The sequence below is a fragment of the Ochotona curzoniae genome, unplaced genomic scaffold (assembly GCF_017591425.1).
Source record: "Ochotona curzoniae isolate NIBS_2020 unplaced genomic scaffold, NIBS_Ocur_1.0 contig_1071, whole genome shotgun sequence".
Taxonomy (NCBI): domain Eukaryota; kingdom Metazoa; phylum Chordata; class Mammalia; order Lagomorpha; family Ochotonidae; genus Ochotona; species Ochotona curzoniae.
The window spans coordinates 21,313,512-21,337,581 of record NW_024464939.1 but is presented as its reverse complement, the minus strand read 5'-3'; the positions used below and the strand labels follow the sequence as shown (position 1 = coordinate 21,337,581).

Here is a 24,070-nt window from a genome sequence, read left to right as displayed (position 1 = left end):
ACTCTTGTTTCGTCAATAATGGTAATGTTTTTGCATTTCAGATCAAATCTAATGAAGGCAGCTATGGCTTTGGGCTAGAAGACAAAAATAAAGTTCCAATAATAAAGCTGGTAGAAAGGGGATCTAATGCTGAGGTAATATAAATTAAGAATTTTCTTGCAAATTGATATAGAAGTTCCAAATAAATTGAAATTGATCTTTCCAATGTATTTACTGAAACTAATATCCATCACAAATAAGAAAGCTTGCTGTCTAACCCAAGTGTGAGAGCTAGGAGGGTGGGGTAGGTAGTGTAAAAGCTGAAACTTCTAACTGTGAGCTTCTTACCTTCATGGGTAGCTAAGTGGCCTTTTCTGAGTCTCTGGGGCTTCTCTAATCAATGACTCCAACCTGGAACCCTTTGGGTGTGATATAATGTTGGACTATACTACATGAGATAATTGTTTTGTGCCATCAAGGGCTCTGCCTTCCAACTCACTGCCACCTTTGATCAACATGTTTATGGATATAACTCCCAACAGTGGAACACATGCTTCGATTTATTTTCTCATGAAATCAGCACTGTTTGAAATTGTTTCACTTCACATACCTTGTCAACAAAGAAATCTCCTCATCATTCCATCACACATTTATTTAATACATATTGTATGCTGATCTGTGTTCTAAGTTTTGGGAATATAGCAATGAACCAAAAAGAAAATAAAAAAGATATATTATGTTTGCCTTGATTTAACTTGTAATTTTTGTTTGGTTGTTGGTTATTTTTTGAACCTGTCATTGATACTGTCTCAACCCAGATGTTTCGAAGAATGGAACTTGCATTATTTTTAACATATTGTTTACCCAATACTATGTCAATTAATTCCATAATGTTGTATATTGACACTGAGGTTTTGTTGGGGCTTTTAACTGACCGGATCTTTACTCTGTTAGCCCTATCTTCAGACTATAGAAGGTCTCCCCAAGAGGCCACTGAACTTATCTGGACAATAAGACGCTGGACTTTATGCTAGATATGTGTTTGCAAGGAACAAATCTCAACTGAACTTGAACTGTGGTTATGCAACAAGGTGGAGGAATCCACCATGGGGGGAGGGGTATGGGAGGGGTGGGGGGAATCCCCAGTGCCTATAAAACTGTATCACATAATACAATGTTAACAACAATAAAAAAAAAAGATATATTATGTCCTAATGAAGTCCTATGATATAGCCCAAGTATGAAATTTTTGAAACTCCTTCAGTTTTTGAAGTACTATCATCTTACAAGCTGCCCAACTTGTAAGACACATAATATTCAAATAAATGTCTCCTTATTTAGATCTTTCTTAGGGCATGTGAGAATTCATGAAACCTAGTTTTTAGCCTGAATTTATTTAAAGTTGGTGGTTTGTATCTTTTAGCAAAACACAAATGAAAGACAAAGGTTTCCCTCTAGCAAACTAATTTCAAACAAAATCTCATGTTGTTAGGGGACCTGGCCAACGAATAAATACCTTTACTGATTTTCTATGAGAAGGGAATGTTTCTCTTTGACGTTTTAGAGCATGTTCACAGGGCACAGCTTCCTTGGCTCTGCTGATGAAGGGCCTACTATATGGTCTTTGTTATTTAGCCAACAACTGAATCAGCAGGTAGTTTATGGGCAGCACTGCTGGTTAACGAGAATCCTGTGATGGGCATACGGGGGCACTGGCTTCCTTGTCCTCTTCTCAGCATTTTGCACATCAACAGCCCTGTGTTGTCAGAGTTCTCTCTCATGGATCTCATGTCGCTTCTGTACTCTGTGTCAGAGATATTAAAGCTAACATCAGGCCACACATGCATATTTGCTGGTAGTCAATATCTGTGTGTCTACACACACAAGTTGAAACTCTTTGAATTAATTGGATATAAATTAAGATATTGCAGAGAGGATAGTCGAGTGCAGCAGTAAAGAGGCTTCTCAGGATGCTACATTCCATATTGCAGGGAGCTGAGTTCATGTCTCAGTTCCACTTCCAGCTCTGGCTTCCTGCTGATGTGTAGCCTGGTATGCAACAGTTGATGGCTCAGATTAGGGATTCTCTGCAAGATTCCATTTGGGCTCCAGGCTCCTGCCTTCAGGCGATCCAGGCCTGGATGTTGTAAATGAAGCAGGGAAAGGAATGACTGTCTATGGTTCTATTTCTCTCTCTCTCTCTTTTGCTTCCTGGCTTTTTAAAAAGTCACCTATTGTTTGTGGTTAAAAGAATGAAGTAAGAAAAAATAACTGTGAAATACAATAGAAAAAATAATCACAAGAGGATTGTCATGTCATTGCAAAGAAGGAAATGGGAAAAAATTCAGTAAAGCTGTGTGATCAAATTTAAAACTAGGTCGAAGAGAATGATAGCTTTGTTAAGTCATTCACGTTCTGATTTGTGCATTTGTATAGTTTGTATACAACCATTGCAGATGCATTAAAATGTGTAAATCCTGAATATTTTCAGTTTCCAATTTCATGAAAAAGTAGATTTCTTATTTCACTATAATTTGCATTTTTTTTTTTTTGCAATCTCTCTATTAGATGGCTGGCATGGAAGTTGGGAAAAAGATCTTTGCCATTAATGGTGACCTGGTTTTCATGAGACCTTTTGATGAAGTGGATTGCTTCCTGAAGTCATGCTTAAATAGCAGAAAGCCTCTGCGAGTGCTTGTGAGCACAAAGCCAAGGGAGTAAGTTGTATTGATTCATGCGGAGTTTTGGTGGAATAATTACCCATCAGTGTGTGGAGTAGAAATATCTAAGTAAATGTTTATAATGAAGCACGTTAATTTTTTGGAACATTTGAATTTCATCAGCATCACTAATACTTGTCTTTAGATGATAAAGAGAACTGCTTTTTTATCATGCTTGCTAAATTAGGTATTTAAGCAGAAATAATGCTTTTGGGATACTTAAACTTTCTTGCTTTTAGGTAACCTGAATGTAATTCAATAAGAAAAGTCAGCAGGACACTGGAGAATAAAGAAGTGCATATTTGAGACTGGCATTGTGCTAGAACAAGTTAAATGTCTGCATTTGCTGGCATCTCATGTGTGTGCCAGTTTGAGTCCTCGCTGTTCAGTTGCCCACCTATCTCTTGCTATTGTACCCTGGGAGGCAGCTTGGGTCCCTGCCTTACATGTGGAACTCCAGGATGGAGTTAAGGCTTCTGACTTTAACTTGCTCCAGCCCTGGCCATTGTGGTCATTTTAGGAGTGGACCGTTAGACAGGAAAACAGTTCATCCTCTCTGTCCCCTTCCCTCATAGAGCTACATAGAAAAAAATATAAAACTGTAAGAATTTCTGGTGCTATGAGTTAATTAGCTTGAACTGATTAATGGATATTTCCAGATGGGATCAAGACTGAAAGATTCCATGTTTGTATGTGTTCAGTAATATGCCAGTTGCTTTAAAAATATCTATCATCTAGCTTTTAATGTGTTTACAAGAATACTTTACAAATTCAAGAGAAATTGAAACAAAAGGCACATGTGTTTTGGTGCTAAAGGTTTTGAAGTACCTGTATAATTTCTCACAATGCGCATTTTCCACGAGTTTTTGAAGTATCCTATCGTCTAGCATCTAGCAATCATTGGAAAAATATTCGTGTGTATTAAAATTTAGAGAATAAAATTATTCTAAAAGAAAATATTTTTCTTATAATCATATATGATCCACAAATAGCAATTTAATGTTTTTAAAGTATTGATAAACATATACATAGTCATATTTTATAGCATTGAATCATGTTTTATATACTGCTTAGGTGATTTTTTCATTAAAATATTAATCATATGCTTGAAAGACGCTGGATGTTCTTTTGCAAATCATTTCCATCTACAGTGTGGTATTCATTTATCTAATGTGCCATGGTTGTTTATCCAATTGATCAATTGAGATAATAAGTCACTTAGCATAATGTCTTAAAATGCTATGATTATATCAAAATTACTTAAAAATCTACTGACGGCAGTTATTGAGGGTAATGAGTAATATCATTAATTTTAAGATAAAATCAGTTTATCATTTCACAAATGAAAGATTATTTTAGCTACTCATAGAAATAATGATAAGTGTATATAGTATTCCTTCCTTGCATTATTTATTATGTATGTAATATATGCATTACATGTTCAGAGTAGCAGGGAGCACTGCATTCCATCTTGAGTTAAATTGCAATGTATCACGCTAGATTTCCTAGTATAAGTCTATGCTTACCACAGTGTTAAGTCATTAAGAAAGATGCTTTAGCTTCTGTGACCAGCTTAGGAAAACGTATCTCACTGAAACTATTAATTTAGAAAAGCTGGGCTAGAGGGTAGAAAAAAACCACAATTATTAGCACTTTTTCCTATACCTAGGATAGATTACCTAGCTACCTCCCTACTGCTGTTTTGGGGACATTGGAAGAAAAGACAGACTGACAGGAGTCCTATTTCAGAGCAGTCATTGGTAGTGGTAAAAGGTGCTGCTATGGCTCTCTGATGTAATCCCTTGAGGCGTAGACGTTTCAGCAGCTGGGAGACTTAGAGGTACTCTGTCTCAAGACTAAGTATCCAGAGGCAAATCCTGGGTCCTCGAATTAGCTGCTGGGACAGCAGAGTCGGGAGCTTTGTTTTCACACTCGTCCCTAAGTGTTTGTTGCACAAAATCTAGAACCTGAGATGCCAGGTTCACGCCTCTCTTCCAATACTTGCTAAATGTGTAACTTTAATGTCCTTATCCTTAAATGGGAATACGAGTACCTTTGCCGTGAGGCTCCCAAGAACACTAAATAAATGTAGGTTTGTGGAAAACAAAGTGTTCATACCACAATATCCCGTGATGTTAGATAAGATACTCTCATGCATTTTCTGATTTATTTCACTCCATTACTTTTTTTTCTTTTATTACATCAGGTACATATTTGTATTCATTAGAAAAGTTCCTTGATGGCATACTTACCTCTTCTTTTTAATTTGTTTGAAATTTATAACCCTTCCATTATGCCAATTTTCTAGCATATGGATACTGTGAAACCAGTCTCATATTTTTCTTGTAATACTGTTTGGGTAATTTAAGTAGCAACATGTTTGGAAAGAAAAATGTCAATAAATGAGAGGTAAAGGCAAGAGAATACCATGGAACTTTTCAAATGTGTGTAGTAGATAATTTAGTACTTTTATTTCCTGCAAGAAATAAAACATTCTTTTTGTGTAAATGTCATTCTTTTAATAGTTTCTTGTGTTTCCACTAGGGAAACATATTTGAAAGTGTTCAACCTATTAAGGAGTCCCATCGTTTCAATCAAAAACATCTCATGATGTTCTGTACAGTTTAATAAAAGAAAAAATGTAATGGTCGTCTAGAAGATTATAGCAGAGTAATGATTTTGTTTAGGAAGGTTGGAGAGGCTGCCTAGAATTGCCCATAATTAAAGAGCAAGCATCATTCATGGCCTGAAAGCTGACGTTGTTTTATCGAACGTAAATTATCATTCAAATCTAAAAGCATGACCCGACTCTGTTATTGTCTCCCCCCTCACCAGAATATGAAGCTATTCCAAATTTTCACTTAGTTATTTCTAATTTTCAGTAAAATTGAAAATCACTATGACATTCATTAGTACCTATGTGCTGTTCAGAGGAAATGGATGCAGCTCTGTACTCCAGAAGGTTGGAGGGAGTTTGAAGGGTAAATGAATTCTGTGACTGCCATCCTAGGTCATGCGTGAAGTTTTGGTAGTAAGTGTTGCCTGCTGGCCTAACTGCGGTCTATAGCTGTTGTTTTAGGCAGACAGTCCTGTGCACACTCTCTCCAATAGCTGTTTCATAAACTGCAGGTAGGTCCTGCTGTTCCTAACTCCACCAGCTAGCAGCTACAGTGCCCTTGAAGCGGTGACATTTATTTCCTGCTTAATTCATCTTTTGTAAAATGCTTAGTTCTTGGGCATCGAGTGTTATCCATCAAAATTTATTACATTGTGTTCATTTGTATTTGCTCTCTACTGCAATTTTTTGTACTCGTTTTTATTGTTATGATGATCCATCTTGTGTTCTCTGCTTCTCGTTGCTGCTGTCTGATTGCTGGCTTCCTTCTGTGGAGTGTCTCATTTATGGGTGACAAATTGAACATCCTTCATTGGTTTTCCATGACAGCTGACTCACAATCCCCATCCCTTGATATTTTTTTTTCCTTGTGAGTTCACTGGAAAGACTCCTTTTCTTTTCAAATTTACCTTTTGATGTATTATCCTTTGAAAATCTGACTGCACAGAAAAGGCATTAATGATATTCTTAAATTATTTTGAAGTCATGTTTGACAGATCTACTCTTTATAACCAGTTCTTTATTGGTATACTTTGATGAGGTTCCTGACAGGTAGAAAAACATTAACTCTGTTCTTTTATATGAACTTTTATAAATTTTTTTTCCACAGGGTACTGATTTCATTTGTGTTAACAGGAAACTAATGAAAGAAGCTGTTGTTTTGTTAAATAGCTAAATAGCTTATAGCCAAGAACAGAGTGTTTACCAACAGTATCTCTTTTGGGCTCCACCAGCACCATGCAGAGCAGATTTTAATGGTGTTATGTCTCTGTGCAGCTTTGTTAAATGATTTCAGGAATTTATCCAAGTTAGCCATCTGCCCACGTGACTGAGTGCGAATTCATGGTAAGGTTTGTGTGGCCTCAGCATGTGTTCCTGTTTAAGTTATAAGAAACCTTATTCATCTCCAGGGATTTCTAACCCAATGTCTTTCACACAGTAAACCCTCAACATGAATTTGTGGAAAGAAGGATGGAAGGGATGAATGAATATATTTTTAACCAATTGTGACATGGAGGCATTTGAAATTAAAAATACCTCTATTTTCCAATTCATTCTAGGACAGTGAAAATCCCAGATTCAGCTGAGGGGCTTGGATTCCAGATCCGAGGATTTGGTCCATCAGTTGTGCATGCAGTAGGAAGGGGTAAGAAGTGTCGCAGGGCAGGTATTGTGGCATCAATGACTAATACTGGCATCCTATATGGATACAAGGTTGAGTCCTGGCTACTCCACTTCCAACAGTTTATCAGCTCCCTGATAAACTGCTTGGGAAAGCAGTGAAAGGTGGCCCAATTGGTTGGATTCCTGAACCCACATGGGAGGTTTGGAAGAATCTTATGACTCCTAACTTTGGACTGGCCCAACCCTAGACATTGTGCTTGTTTAGGTAGCAAACTGACAGATGAAAGATATCTTTCTCCCCCTTTTCTTCTCTGGTTTTCTATGTCTCCTGTCTCTGCCTTTAAAATAAACATATAAATCTTTTTCTGTAAAAAAAAAATCCTTAGTTATACATGGAAAACAGCTTGCCAGAATATTTTGGGTACTCTTTACAGGTCAGGAATATGTTTATAATGTGTATGGTCATGCAATAATTTTATCTCATTGGTCTTGTTTTCACTGTATTAACTGAATGTTAGTACATACCAGAACCAATAATTTTTAAAAGTTTCAAAAATGCTCTGGTATATTATTATTGTTTAACATTTCATTTTAGAAAAAGGGGAGGGCAACATTGTGATATAGCCCGTGTAGCCACCAGTTCTAGCCCTGCGTGCTCCTCTTCCAAGTCAGTTCCCTGCTAATGAGCTGGAAAAGGCAGCCAAAGTTCAAGTGCTGTGCTTCTGCCAACCACATAGGAGACATGGAAGAAAGTGCTGGCTGCTGGCTTATTAGCCAAGGCTGGCAGTTGTGGTCTTTTGGAAAGTAAACCAGTGGATGAAAAAATGTCTCTCCCTTGTCTTCCCTCGTCTCTTGGTAACTCTGCCCATCGAATGAAAATAATTAAAAAAAAAAAGATTTGACTCTTCAATCTCAATTTTCTGCATGCTTCAATTTAGCTAAGTATGTAACGTTAAGATTGCTCATTGGTACTCTTGGGTGTAAATTTCTAGTATTTCAGATTTTCAGGTTTAAGAATGATCTGTAGGTTTTGTAACCCATTGTTGTATAATTTCTTCAGGTGTTTCCAAATCATGGGATAAAATCTCGCCAGGAAGAATATCTTACATAATTGTAGCCATGAGAAGCTTGCACTCGGAGTGTCCTTTGGCTTAGTTAAAACTCTGCCGAGGATGTCTGAGGTCCACAGGCGAGAGCTCCTGGCCAAGTTTCAGCTCCTCTCCTGGTTTCCGCTTCCTGCTAATGTGCATCCTGGGAGTAGACAGATTTTCTTGGTTTTCTTATCCAAGAAAAATGTAAACCTTAAAGAAAAGCTTTACTTTAGGCATTTATTCAGTGGCTACTTCACCTCTTATTTCTCTGAAGTCTGCAAATGCTGTCCTAGTTAAAATATAGAATGACATAGAACCCAGGAAGACCAAAGGAGTTGCGTGACTTGGGGATTTATAAGGTGAATAATTTTTCACGGGGGAGAGGTGGATTGAATTTCTGTGTTCCGTGTTGGCTTTGTGCAGCTTTTATAAACATTCAGAAAGCGAGCCATAGGAGGCTTTCCCCTTTCTCTGTCCGCTGCCTGCCCCCCTTTCTCTTTAGTTGCCTCTCTTGTCTCTTTCTCTCTCTGCCTCTCATGTAAATTGGATAAGTTAATATCCATTTATCTATATGTAATATAAGCAGAGTCACTGAGCAGTTGATGTTACCTGATTCATTTTATTTTCTACAAAATCTCTGGTTCCTGGCCCTTTGCACATATTCTGAACTCTTTTTTTTTTTTTTGAGAAAATGTAGCTCACTTATCACTTACTAATTGATGTGATTTTTTATAACAATTAATCTGATGTTAATATTTAATTGTTGGAATTTTAAAAAACAAAGCTAATACTATGTCATTACTTAGAGATTTTATGAAGGAAGATAAATGGGGCACATGTTTCTGACATTGTCTTTTGCTGTAATAAATACATATGTAGAAAGTTGGATTGACAAGACATGTAAAAGGGTAAGGAACTGATAAGGATTATGAAAGCCCCTTTGCAATCTTCCTTCAAACATTCTTACAGTAGGGAAATGTACTTTTTTTCACCTTTTAAAAAATTGTTATCATTTTATGATATAATTCCATAGGCCTTGGAATGTCCCTTACCCCCTGCCCAATCCCCCACCCCCTCTCTGGGTTCCCTTATATTATTACTATAGTACAGTTCTTCACACACACTCATATATCCATCTTTGCAGGCATGGACAATCGCAGAAAATCCAGCATCCTGTTGTCAACATACAGTAAACAGTTTCATGGGGAGTCCATCTTTAGTCTGGAAGTAGACATGCATACTGCATTGTATCCTCATATCTGGATATGATAGTGTCCATTACACAGTTACTATACATCCCCTCAAAGGAAAAGCCGCAATACAAAATCAACAACAGGAAGAAAAATAGAAATTTATGATGCCATGAAATTAAATAACATGCCACTAGATATGATAGTCTTCATCACACAGTTACTATACACTGTATTAAATGAAAAGCCACAAAACAAACTCAACAGCAAGAAGAAAAAAAAAATTACAACACCATGAGGTTAAATAACATGTTACTGAATGACTAATGTGTAGCTGAAGAAATGAAAACGAGAATCAACCTTCTTGGAAAAAATGATGCTGTTGTATGATCTATGAGTCATTCAAGAATTTAATAAGAAAGTGTTTTGAAGAGATGAAACTAACAGAAAAAATTAAAATCCATGGATTCTGAATTCAAAAGTAGAAAATGCCAAGAGAATATTGAGATCTGAACCTAAGTTTTTAAGAACATACCGTTTATTGCATTCTAAAATCACTTCCCTTATTGTGTATGTGATAAGAATGATATTATTCCTGAAGTTAGTTATTGTCAGTTTTCCCTTTCCTGTTTGAAGGAACTGTGGCTGCAGCAGCTGGCCTTCATCCTGGACAGTGCATCATCAAGGTGAATGGGATCAATGTCAGCAAAGAGACACATGCCAGTGTCATTGCCCATGTGACAGCCTGCAGGAAATACAGGCGACCGACGAAGGTAAACTGTGTTGCTGCTTACCTGGATCTGATTGGGTATTTGCTTAGCTGACCCGAGGGACACTGTGTGATGGTGCCAGAGATTGTGATGCTTTCCAATTCTAAGTTCACATTTGAACAGCACTGTAGATCTCATAATGATTGTCTTAACTGGATTGTTATAATTGTGTTTAAATGACTGTTTTACTGTGACAGTACTATTATTGGTTTAAAAAGTTCTCTGAGTGGCCAACATTCACAATGGTATGGTGGTGAGTTCTCCACTTGTGTCTCCAGCATCCCAATTATGTGCCAGTTTATGTCTCAGCTGCTCTACTTTTGATTTGGCTTCGTGTTAGTATGCCTGGGGAAGTAGCAGAGGATGTTTCAAGTCTTTGGGGCCCCTGCACCCACGTGGGAGCCTTGGAAGAAGTTCCTGGCTCCCAGCTTTGGGCCTTGCTGTAGCAGCCTCCTAGGGAGTGAACCGGTGGATGGAGGCTCTCTGTCTCTGCCACTCTCTCTCTCAGCAGCTCTGATTTTGAATAATAAAAAGGTACTCTGAGATATTTCATATTTGCAAGAAAGGTTTATCAAGATGAAATCCAATAGTTTGAACTATTTTCTTATGATTGCTTTAAAATGTGCAATGCTCATTGTGTTTCTGTATGCATATCTTATAAATGCACTTAATTACAAGCATTTTCTGAAAAATTTTAAAAATGTGCATGGGGGTTTTAGGATTTCGATTGATTTTTGTTTGTATTTACATAACTTGATTCTATTCTTCAATTTTTGGCACTGTGCTTTGATCCAGAAGTGCTATAGAAAAAATAAAATTCTATTTTATAAACAAAAGTTATCATCTCATGAGGAAAAAGTGAATATTAGACTATACACGCAGATTCTGTTTGATCAACTAGAAGTGATCTTGTATTTTTTCCTGCCCTTGTCAGTGATGTTTTTTATGGGTTTGAAATGTGATTTTGCCTCCAAACCAGGAACTTGAACATTTATTTTCTCAAATCCAGAGTAGATATCATGCATGAAAATACTTATCAAATTTTCTTGTTAATGTGGTCAGAGCTAGTATCACAAATTGAAATTTACCACAACTTGTAGATAATTCTAGTTGGTAGTAGCTTAACAAATTTTTCTTGAACTTTATTATTGAATGCATTTTTTAAAGATGTATTTCTGTTTTTTGGAAAGTGATATATACAGAGAGTAGGAGGGACAGAGAGGAAGATCTTTCATCCACTGATTCACTTCCCAAGTGGCTGCAACAGCCTGAGATGAGCTTATCCAAAGCCAGGAGCCAGTGCCTCCTCCAGGTCTCCCACATGGGTAGAGGGAGGGGGTCCCAAGGCTTTGGGTCATCCTCAGATGCCCTCCCCAACCACACACAGGGAGCTAAATGAGAAGTGGAACTGCTGGGGTTAGAACCAGTGCCCTTATGGGATCCTGGTACATGCAAGATGAGGATTTTAGCCACTAAGGCTACCGCACCCAGCTCCTGAATTCATTTTTAAAAATTTGATGAAGTTATCAAACTTGCTCTTTGAGACTTTTTACAGGTAGCCAAATTGACCTGAGTTCCATTCCTTTTCACTTTTCCCTGACTGCCACTTTAGAGAAATGTTGGTTGGTAAAATGATTATGAAAAGTAGTAAATTGACAAAAACAAACCAAAACACACACCATACATACACACACACACCCCACCTGAGTAACGCATTCTTTCAGGAATCCTTGCCACAAAAGTGACCAATCCAAAACTTAGTGACATGATTAAGCAGCACTGATGGATTATGATTCTTGGTTCTGGAGCTGACCGTGGCATTCCTGTGAAGTTCCCAAGGAGGATGCCTGGTACTGGGATCTGACTGGATGCCTTGGTGCCCTGTGGCAGGTTGTCCTCCAGACCCTTGCTATCTGACCCCCCATTCCAGCGCCCCAGCAGTGTTTTCCTTTCTGCGTGGTGTCTGGATTTGAAGAGTGATTATTAGCAGTGGTAAACCTTCTACTTGGATGGTGCCTGCTAGCATCCTGTTGGAACAATCAAGTTATGTTAGCTGTGCTGAGGGCCAGTGAAGGAGGAAACTATGCTGGTGTGGATACTAGGGACTGTGAGGAATTGGGGGTTAGAACAGGTGACCAAGAAATATTTGAATCATCTATTATTAATGAGCATTTTAATAATTTACAGCAGTATAATAAACACTAGAAAAATAGCCAATATACACTCTACTTCAATATGATTTGGCTTTATTTATCTCACTTGTTTATCCAAGAAAGTATAAAGGCTACCCATTAAGCATTTATTTACTGGCTTTTTAATCTCCTTTGTTTATATTAAGACTGGGAGTACTGTGTTAATTACATATAGGATGTTTTCTAATATGGAAAGATTAAAAGAGTTACATGACTTGGGGCTTCAAAAATGAATAATTTTCTAGTTTTTATAACAGTTTGATTTACAAAAGCAGTAAATGTATTTAAATGTATGTGACTGTTAGAACATTTAAAGGATTAGTATAATTATAGATAATTGATTCATTATAAAACTGCAGCATTTGTTTATTTCAAGATATGATTTATAATTCCTTTTAAGATGTGCTTGAGGCATTTAAGGAAGATGAGAAATTTGCAAATATATTCTATTTAAAGCATGTTCTTTGGAAGATAGGATTTACATAAATAACCATGTTTGGAAGATAAAATATTTAAGCTTAAAAAATTATTAAACTGTAGGTTTCATTGACTTTCTGTGAGTATTTGATGTTGATTTTTTTAAAAGTATCTTTATTGTTATACACACTAGAAGAATAAGTAGCATGGCAAACCTTCTGCAGCAGGAAAATAAAATATGCAGGCGCCGTAGGAGTCACACTGAGGCTTCCTTGCCTTTCCTTTTCAGCAAGACTCCATTCAGTGGGTTTATAACAGCATGGACAGTGCTCAGGAGGATCTGCAGAAGTCTAACTCCAAATCCCCTGCAGAGGAAGCTGGGGATGCCTTTGACTGCAAAGTAGAAGGTGGGCTCCTTTGCTTTTTCTGTCTCCCGCTATGCACATGCCTAATTCCAAATGCTGGAGTTTACTTTCGTATGTAATTTACAGATAAGATGTCAAGTCAATTACATTGCTACTTGTGAGTTAACATAACTCCATCCTGTTTTTGCATGGTTAATCTCATTCATAAATAAGAAACTGTGGCCTATAGGGGTTAAGGGACTTGTCCAAGTTAGTTCAATGGTAGGATATGGATTGAAGCCCAACAATAACCTCTTTCCTTACATGGGGTTTGAGTATCAATCAGGCCTTGTCACCCCAGTGTGACTCACAGACCAACAGGATCACATCTCCTGAGAATGAGGGAGAAATTCAGAATCTCAAACTCACTGAGGTCTAACTAATCAGAATGAATGTTTACTGAAGTAGAATGTGGCATTTCAGTACCTGCATCTAGTGTGTACCGATCAATGCAGGCTAATTACTTTTCCCTCTGTATGTCATTACATTATGATTGGAACCTTCAGTTTGTTCTGGGACTGAATCATAGTGTATTGTGATCTGTAGTCATCCAGCATGTTGGTTAGTGCCAAGAACTTACTGCTTCTATCTTACTATGAGTTGGTACTCAGTATCCAAACTCCCTCTGTCTTCCTCTAGTCCTAAGAGCCTTAGTAATTACCTCCATGTTCCAGTGGAGGCTTGTTCACCATCACATAATTGAGAAAATATACTGTACATGTCTCTCTGAGCCTGGCTTATGCCATTTAACACATGAGACAGTACCGTGCCTTCTGCTGCAAATGACAGGATTTTATTATTTCCATAGCTGAATAAATAATATTCCATTGTGTGTGTGTGTTTCATTTTCTCTGTCCATTCACTGGCTGATGGTCACCGCTGTAGTAATCATGGTGATGCATGTGTCTTTTTGATATGATGATTTCATATCTTTTGGATATACACCCTGTACAGTCATTTTCACAAGTTTTGGTTTGTATGCACATTAAGATTTAAGAAGCACTAGTCATGGTGGGCCATGATACCTTTCTGAATATATTCTTTGTTCAAGGAATTTGTTCCAACATGGACAGTGAAGAAAGAGGTAAATGTAAAAATGAGAGAGAAAGAAGAGAGATCTTTTGAAAAAGAGTCATATCATTTTGTTGTTTCAGTGATGCAAAAACACCAGTTCTAGTGTATTCAGTGGCTTCTTTGCCAAGGACAACTATGTCTGCATTTGACAGCTACCTTGAGTTATTGTTTCAAAATTATCTTACATGAGTCTTTTCTTTCTAGTATTTCTGGTGTCTTTCCATTCATTTTTTGGGTGGCTATCTCTGGAGATTATGTTGTTAATTCTGAACCAGCTGGGGAATTCTCTATTCCAAGTTGCTTTTACTCACTATGCCTTTGAATTTTTTTGTGTGGGATTTTTTCCTCCCCCCACATCAATAAATTTTCCAACTCTGTACATGAATTGGGTGTCTTACAATTCAGTTTATTTCTAACATTGACTACTAAGGAGTTGTAGCAGATGATACTCAATTCACAGGCTACTCCCATTTGAGACACCTGTCTCCAACTTTCAGATTTTCACTGGTATCTATGGCCAACTGACTATAGTTTCAAAATGATCTCATATCCTTCTTTATGGGTCTCACAGTTTTCTAGACTGGCTTAGGGAACTCAGGAAGATACTTTACTTACTACAGAGGGCAGAACACTCAGCCAAACAGGTACCTAAAGTGATATCCCTCTAGAGTTTGGTGCACATTAATGTCAGTTCTCTAAAGTTGGGCAGCTCCATCCTTCTGAAACGTTGAGTGAGTTTCCAAACCTGCAAGTTCTCCAAACTCTGTCTTATAGAGGATTCAATTCTGTAAACATGATTCAGTAAACTTTCAACCCCTGGTGATTGAATTTACTCTCTAGTCCATGTTCCCTGTCCCATTTCCAGACCCCTTAATTACATGATGGATTCCTTTGACCACTGCCTCCATCCTAACACTATCTTGGGAGTTGCCAAGGGTCACTTATTAGCATAAACTCAGGTGGTTTTGAAAGGAGCACCTCATTAGGGTGCTCCTGTGCTGTGTGTCTGTAAATTACAGGGGTTTCTGAAGTTCCTTGTAAGAGACTGGTGACAAAAAAACAAAGACATATTTTTTGTTTTTATATAATTCCTGTATAATTGATGATAAAAGAGATGCTTAGGAAAAACCACCTGTTTTCCTTTTTGCTCCTGGAAGTCTGCTTAGTTGGATTCTATTTAAATCATGGGTAATATCCGAAATATTATAATGTTATTAGATACGTGAGGGCACTATGATAAAGCGTAAAAATAGGACAAAGTGCAGGATGTTATCCTGACACTTTTAGTCTGTATTCAGAGTAAGTGTGCCTTGATGCCATATTCCCAAATGGATTGCTTGATAGAATGCTCTGGAAATTGGTTTGTAGGTATTCTGAGAATTGTTCACCTTAAAGTAAATCAATAATTTGTGTTTGCCTATTTGATAATTTAATTTTACGTTTACTTATTTGATGTTTACTGCTACAGTGCCCAGCAGTGTCTCACTTAGGATTTTAAATGTTGTTTCACTAGCAGACTATAGGTTAAACATTTATACAAGTTTTATTATAGCAAACAATGGTGGCTTTTTCTCAGTGACTCTTCCATGAAACTTCAGGTACTTTTCTGCTAAAGATTGTTGTACCCTCCTTCTGATTTAATATGGCCTTATTTATATATTTTTCCTTTTTTTAAGAAAATGCTTATCTAATGTTTGAAGCAGTTTTAGAAACTTTAAGTCCTGTATGCTTTTAGTGGATAAATACAAAATTTGCCTGTAGAGTGTTTATGTTGGCACAAATCGGTAAACGTATGGTTTGCCGAGCAATGAGGATGTTTAAAGATAAGACTATGTGTGTTAGAATGGTGAGATTTGGATCACTGAGGCATACGTAGTTTTGAATATTCTTGTTTTTTAGAATGTTAAGATTAAATACTTCATTTAACACATCAGATTTAGCCATGCTTTAAAAAACCCTTCACAAATTATTCAGATTCTCAATTATTTGAGAAGACTAAGAAACCCTTCATGAATTATCTGACTTAAGGTTGTCTTTCCTCCAGAGGTCATTGACAAGTTCAACACCATGGCCATCATTGATGGGAAGAAGGAACATGTTAGTCTGACAGTGGACAACGTTCACCTGGAGTATGGGGTTGTGTATGAGTATGACAGCACAGCTGGGGTAAAGTGCAACGTGGTGGAGAAGATGATTGAGCCAAAAGGGTTCTTCAGCTTAACTGCCAAGGTATCTTTTTCTTGTTGTCATTTTACACAATTCTATTAACGATTATCTTTATATAGTTGAGGATGCGTGCCCACATGGACCGCTGATCAGGGTGGGAAGGGTTGAGGAAAGGAGGAAAGTGGGAACCCAGGGATGAGGGACAGGCATTTGATATCGTCCTAGGGTTCCAGGTGTGGAGTGTGTTCTAAGGGTATAGCTTAAGTGGTTTCAATGGTTCTGAGATGCTGTTAATTTTGAAGCTCTAAGACTGAGGAAATTCTTCCAAGGTTCTTTGAGTGAAATAGTTCACCTTACAGTCTCCACCTGCTGAGATACTTGCTGTCAAAACTTGGCTGAGAGAGTTGTCCAGTTTATTCTGCCCTCCATCCTCTGCCATGGTACTATACGTCCTCTGCAGCCTCATTGATCTGTCAAGGCCCCCATGTGCATCTGTGCATTCCATCCAATGCAAAGACTTTGACTACCAGAGGCTCAGTTCTGATACATGCACTCTAAGTAAGACCATGTGGATGGAATTTTGAGTCCAACGGTCTAGTTGGGTCAGTTCCCAAAGAAACCTTGGTTGAGATTATTCGGAACTTGACTCCTGTGTGTGCCAGCAAGAGTGGGATGCAGATCAGTCCATCTATATCAGCCTATACACACACTCATGGTTGCAGTTGCCCAGTCAGTTCTGTACCCAGCCCCATCTCATAAGCAAACCAGTGGATACTGTGGTCTGGCTTATCCCTGCCCATCATAAACTGGGCCCTCACACACCAGTGGGAAGTATAGGCTAGTTGGAGAGACCCCCAGTAAGCCTCACCAGATTCACCCCCAGCTTTGGTTCCTGTGCATGCCAGTATGTACAGCAGAGTAGTTCAGGTGGTCCCATATCCCATTTGGTTCTTGTAGGTGTCCAACCCATACTCATGCTGGTGGGTGCCACCACATGTCCAACCAGGCCTACCATAAGCCCTGGTTCTCATGATCGCCTGTGGGAGCTGCAGCCTGTCAGGGAAGAGTGCCCACATTTTCACTACAAGGCACATTCCCAGCTCCAGATCTTGCACTCTCCAGGTGGTACTGTGGCCTAGGCTGATAGGACTTGTTCCCAATCTTAATACCTGCTTGCTGATGCTGCAGAGAAGTAAAACCAACCTGCACTTATTCTGACTCATGCATGAACCAATGGGTACCATTGCTTAGCTTACCCTGTCTTTCCCACTAACCCAGCTCACATGCAGGCCAATGGGCTTTGTAGCCCTGCCCAGCCTGGTCTGCCTCAAGTCCCAGTTCTGAAGCTTACCAGCAGGACCAGTGGCCCAGCAGGGGAGCTCTTGTAGGCCCCCTTATGATCCCTCAGATATCTCACTTGAGCTGGTGGGTGTTGAGGCCCAGTGGCATGGCCTGTTTCATCTGAGGGTTCATTGACAGGTATTACAACCTAGTTCCACCCAGCCTGTCCCCTGTTCCAGTTCATGCTGGTGGTGTTGCAGCCTAGCACAACTTGGCCAGTTCTCAGTCTTGGTCCTAATGTAAACTGACTGGTGTTGTGGCCCAACTATGCCTGCCCTGCAGCCCATCCTGGTTCTCACATCTGCCAGTGGGTGTTATGAACTGGGCCAGCCGAGCCTGCTCATAGATTTTACCCACGCTTATTCTAGTGTGTACTCTGTGTTGGTGGGTACTGTAACCTAGCCTTGTCTGCGCTAATCCCAGACTTGCTTTTTGCGCTCACCAGTAGGGACTGTATTCTAACAGAGGATTTCCCCAAGCTCCTCTGTCAGGCTACCTCCCATCACAGACCTTATACAACTAGTGAGTTGTTAGTCCAGCCTGACTTGGCCCACCTGTATCCCACCATTAACCTTGGGTACAGTAGCCTTGACTGACCCACATCTATTTCCGCTCATTCCATTTGGTGCTACAGCTCATCCTTTCCTGGCTTACCCCAGGTGTGGCTCTGATATGGTTCACTGGGTGCCGAGACCTAACCCAGCTTGTCCTCCACACACTCTGGCTCTTGTAAGCACCAGTGGGTTCTGGAGCGTAGCCCAGACTGTCACACCCGTCAGCCAGTCCACTCCTATGCCAAGGAATATGGCAGCCATATGTAGCCAAATTTATCATCCCCATGCCAGCTCTTGCACTCAAGAGTGGGAACTCTAGCCAGCACGAGCATCTCCTTAGCTCCCCAACCTGCCCCGGTCCCCACCACACATCTTGCTCATGCCAGTGATTGTTCTGACCCCACCAAGCTTAGCCAATCCCCCATCTTGGCCTTTGCTATCAGATGCAGCAGCCTCACCTGACCTAGCCAGACCCTAGTCCCAACTTTGGCTGATGAGTGCTACAGCCTATCCCTGTTCAGCTTGCCGTTCACCCCTGACTTTTGTGTAAACCAGTAAGTGTGATAGCCTAGCCTAGAATGGCCTACACCCTAACCTGGCTCCTGTATTTGCCAGTGTGCTACAGCTTGGCCCATCTCTGCTAAGTCTACTAACTGGAACCAGCCCATACACTGCTGACTAGTAGAGTATCCTTGTCTGGCCTAACAAACACCAAGTCCTGACTTACATAGTCTCCAGTAGGAGCTACAGCCCACCAGGGAAGTTCCCAAATTTCCTCCACCAGGCCCATTCCCAGACCCAGATCTCACATGTGTCAGTGTGTGTTATGCCCTTACCCAACATATTCCACTCTCCAAGCCTTGGCAGTTGTGTGTGCTGGTGGATGTTGTGGACTAGCACAACCTGTACCCAATTCTTGCGTGCACATGCAGGTGGTGTAGCCTAGACTGGCCCGGCCTGTTCCAATCCCAGATCCCACGATTTCAGTCAGTTTGGGGTCATGCCTAGCTTGGCCTGTCACCACCCCCAACTCTTGAGCAAACTAGCAGGTATTGTAGTCCTATAGGTATAAGCCCACCTATCCCCCGCAGAATCTGCTCCCAGACCCAGCTGTCTGGTATGATGGTTAGTGTCATGACCCAGCCTAATGTGACCCATCCTCTATTCTGACACTCAGCGGTTGGCACTGTAGTCTGTCCCTGCTAGGTTTTTCCCCCAACCTTAGCTTTTGTGTGTACTGGTGGACAGAGTTGATACCAACAAGCCCAGCTTAGATCATCCACATGAGTGGGTGTATTAGGTAGAGAAAGGTCCACCAGGTTCCCTCCTCTAAGCCACCTGGACTCAGCCCCCTTGTTTACCTGGAAGTGCAGTGGGCTAGTCAGCAGAGGTCCTACAGAAGTCATTCCTCACCTGTACCATTCTTCCTCCATGCTCTTCCCTCCTGCACATCCCCCTACTTCCTTCCCTGAGCAATCGACAACACCTCATGCCTGTAAATGCACAGGTTCCCAAGCCTGCTCTTCTGACAGTGTGGCGTCTCATCCTGGGGCCCTGCTGCCTGTCTGGGTCCCATACACATTTGTGCAGGGGTCCCCAAACCCCGGGTGCCAGTGTGCCAGTATGCCAGTATGTGCTCCCCACATATCTTAAAAAAAACAAATAGAATAGATAACTATACTGGCATATTGGTATAGTTAACGCAACACAAATTTGGCATTAGGCCAAGCATGCCTGCCAACTCTTAGCTGATTTTTCCCGGCAGTGGTAACATTTGCCTAGGCACAATGCAACCTGGCATTTGCCCACAGCTGGAAACTGCTAAGGTGTCAGTGTAACCTGGAGAAACACAAGTTTATTTGTTCTACATAAAGTAATTGGAACTTCCCCCGCAAACACATATGCACGCTTTAAAAAATGTAGGTAAGTAGACATGTTGTGCTTTTAGCTTGTTCAGTCTCTTTAGTATTTCCCCATTTTCCAGGGTGCCTGTAATTTTCCCTTTATAGATTCTTTGAAGCACAGTATTAACCTAGGTGGAGCTTGCCCAGGCAGGTTAGTTAATCGATAATGGCAAAACTGCACTACATACATTAGGTTAGCAATATCTGTTTATTCAATATCATGTTGCAGGCGAGTTTCTTTGGAAAGTAGTAGTTTTTTAAAGCTGTATTTAAAGAAAGTTATCAATTTACTTAAGAGGCAGAGAAACAGAAAATAGAGCTCCCATCCATTGGTCTGTTTCCTAAATGCCTGCAATAATTAAGATGGGCTCACTCTAAAGCTGGAAGCCAGAAACTCAGTTCCAATCACCCATGCAGGTGGCAAGGGGTATTTAAAAAATACATAGAAATATAGACAAGAGTTCCTGCTGAACCATGGTCTTTTACTTCATATTTGAACTCAATATTTAGTAGTGCCTCACACCTTCGAGTATGATGTAAAGTTAACATATGTTATGCCAAAAACTGTTAAATAATTTGAATATAATAATAAATTTTAAATAAAATAGGAAAACTTGCTTTTTTAAGTCAGATTTTCTAACATCATGCTTTAATGTAAATTCTTTTCAAAGCCCAGTAATTTTGTTGAAAATATATTTACATCAATTTTAAAATTGCTCACTTTTGTGGAATTTGGAATCAGAGATGATAGTTTTACTTGATTTTTAATAAGTGATATTTACATATGTTACAATGGTCCCACTGGCCTATTTCTTCCCCATAGGATGCAGAGTCTGTTATCAATATGAAATATTTCACCCAAGAAATAATAAAATGAAATAAATATATTGAATCCACTGAAGAGTATTTGAAATAGTAAAATAAATGGATTCCAATGTTTGATTTTCAGGGATGTATTTCTCATTTAGGAAGGATGTCACATAAGTTCTCTTGACTAATGCAAGGTGGAGAAGCAGGGAAGAAGGTTATATCCAACTGGGTAAAACCTGTGGTGCCAACAAGGTGAATTTGCGCATGCTTTGCATGCCTCCTGCACCTGCAGAATCAAATACTTGCTGTGCCCTTTACCAGACTGGGTGTTCCTGTTCATTCTGCCTTTATATCATCTTGGGAGAATTCCTCAGACTTTACAAGAAAAGAGAGATCTAGCTTTCCTGCTTTGATTTTTCATTCTTTCAGATTAATGCAATGGAGATAGATTTAACATTTATAATGTGAATTTTCCTAAGTTTAGAGGGAAAAAATGATATAAAGATCCAAATGATCTATTTTAAAAAGATTGTTTGTGTTCTAAAAGCAGATTTTAAAAATATCTCATCTTTCTGATGACAGTGCATAGCTAATCTCTTGACACAGAATGTATGTTTTCAAATTGCAGTCCTCTCCCACAAACATTCTAAGAGTTTTGAGGCCTCATTTTCTTGTTTCAGGTTTGCAAAATTGCATAAAATCTTTTTTTTTCTTTTCTTTTTAAAAATTATCTGCCTGGGCCAGCACCATGGCTCAATGGGCTAATGCTCCACCTTCAGGCACCAGCATCTTACGGGGGCAAGTTTGTATCCCAGTTGTTTCACTTCTGATCCAACTCTCTGCTTATGGCCTGGGAAAGCAGTGAAAGATCACCCAAGTCTCTGGGTCACAGCATCCATGTGGGAGACCTGGAAAAGGCTCCTGGCTTTGGATGGGCTCTGGTATGCCCATGGCTTCTGGATGGGCTGTGGCCATTTGGGAAGTGAAGCAATGGATGAAAGGTCTTTCTCTCTGTCTTTTCCTCTTCCTATAAATATGCATTTCTAAAAAGTGAAGATTTATCTATCTATTTGAAAGGCAGTAATAAAGAGAGAGCAATCTCTTCTGTCCACTGGCTTACTTCTCAAAAGGTGCAATCACTAGAGCTGCTTCAAGATGAAGCAAAGAGCGTGGAACTCCATCTGGGTCTCCCACATGAGTGGAAGTGGTTCAGATACCTGGGCCATCTTTCCCTGCTCCCCAGGTGCATCAACAGGGAGCTGCATCAGAAGCATCAAAGCCAGGACTCGAATCTGTACTGAAGTATGGGATGTTGGCATTGTAAGTATCAGCTTACTCTCCTGCAGCACAATGCCAGCCCCTAAAGAATTATTCTACATGTGAAAACTGTAAGTTGTTACTGCAAATATGCATTTCCATTTTGTGCATAAAAATTCAATGAAATTAAGCAATTTGGCCAAGAGCATACAACAAATGATGAAGCCACCTGTGAGTTCCAGACTACTGATTCAACAAACATACTCCATTTTTCAGCCTCACAGGGAATTAGAAGTAGTGAGGAACCTCAAATAAACATAAATTCTACAGACTTTTTGTCTTACAGAATACTACAAAAATAAAATTTAAAGTTATAATCAATTCTTGTGATGTCTAAACAACCCCCTAGACCCCCCATAAATATGCCACATAATTAATTTTCAATTCATCGGGAATGTTCAGTGATCTCCTTTACACAATTTCAGCTCTCAGAATATATACTTAGCAATTGATTCAATGGATCAATACAATCAGTTAATTGGAAACAGCATGTGTTTGCTTTGATACTTTGCAGCTAGAGCTCAGGTACTACTTGTCATTTATACCTTACCGGTGTAAGTTCATCTATTGATTGGTTAAATGCACACAGACACTGGTTAAATGAACTCTCTGGGTTGTGCTGTCTGGAACAAGCAATTCTGTTTTCAACATCTACTAAACTAAGAGAAAATATTCTGAGTGATACCAACTGAAGTACAAGATTTGTGTGCCCCATCGGAATCTACTGATTCATGCAGCAGGGCGTCTTTGAAGTCCACTCAGCTCGCCAAGCAACCTTTGATAGCTAACAGACAGCACAGCCTCAGACTGCAGACAGCCAGGTCCAATCACTTCACCAGCAGTACCTCCATGGGCTCAGAGACTCTTGGGATCTACTGCGCGATGAATAGTCAGGAAATTCACCAGTGTGGTTCACTTATGTCCATTTTATCTAGCTAATCTTCATCATTTGACAAGACTCTGCTTGTGGGTGTGTGTTTATCACTACAGATTCTTGAAGCCCTGGCCAAGAGTGATGATCATTTTGTACAAAACTGCACGGGCCTTAATTCTCTAAATGAAGTGATTCCTGCTGATCTTCAGAGCAAATTCAATGCCATTTGCAGTGAAAGAATTGAGCATATATGTCAGAGAATATCCAGCTATAAAAAGGTAAAGATTCTATAAATTTAAACATAAGCATTACTAAAATGTCAAATGTAAATCAATTCATGCTGTTTTATTTACTGGTAGTTTTGCCTGTTTTAAAAATGTATAATTATCTCTCTTACTCTGTGTTTTTTTTTTGGTGCATATAGAAAATATACAAGATCATGTATAGATGATGGTTGATTTAGCTCAAAGTTCTGCAAACTGGTAAGCCCAATATTGATGTGAAAGTGTCTGTGAGGGTTTTCATAGAAGATGGATAGATACAAAAATAGATAGATAGATAAATTTAAAAGGCAAAGAAAATGAGAAAGCAAGAGAGGGGAAATTAAAAAGTACTCTACTGACTGATTTCACTCTCTAAATACAAGACTGGGACAGATTGAACCTTGCATCTGGTAACTCCATCCTGACTTCCAGAGGGATTATAGGAACTCAAGAACTTGAGCCACCATTCACTCATTATCCACATACCATCCAGGCACATAATCAAGGAGCTGTGTCAGAAACAGAGTAAAGCTGAAGGTTATATGCAGGCCATCTAATTTTCAAGTCAATTTTTTTTTAAAGATTTATTTATTTATTGGAAAGCCAGATATACAGAGAGGAGGAGAGGCAGAGAGGAAGATCTTCTGTCCGATGATTCACTCACCAAGTGAGCACAACGGCCAATGCTATGCCAAGTCGAAGCCAAGTTCCAGGAACTTCTTCCGGGTATCCCACATGGGTGCAGGGTCCCAAAGGTTTAGGCT

At 39.4% G+C, this 24,070-nt stretch overlaps 1 protein-coding gene across 1 annotated transcript in view; it reads left to right on the top strand.

Annotated features, from left to right (window-relative positions):
• The window catches only part of PREX2 (phosphatidylinositol-3,4,5-trisphosphate dependent Rac exchange factor 2), a 254,250-nt gene that overhangs the window by 118,268 nt on the left and 111,912 nt on the right, over positions 1 to 24,070 (top strand). The window contains exons 17-23 of the mRNA XM_040994636.1: positions 42 to 134; positions 2,548 to 2,696; positions 6,876 to 6,961; positions 9,857 to 9,993; positions 12,889 to 13,006; positions 16,122 to 16,306; positions 23,160 to 23,321. Of these exons, the coding sequence (XP_040850570.1) occupies positions 42 to 134; positions 2,548 to 2,696; positions 6,876 to 6,961; positions 9,857 to 9,993; positions 12,889 to 13,006; positions 16,122 to 16,306; positions 23,160 to 23,321 (930 nt within the window). The remainder of the gene's footprint in view (positions 1 to 41; positions 135 to 2,547; positions 2,697 to 6,875; positions 6,962 to 9,856; positions 9,994 to 12,888; positions 13,007 to 16,121; positions 16,307 to 23,159; positions 23,322 to 24,070) is intronic.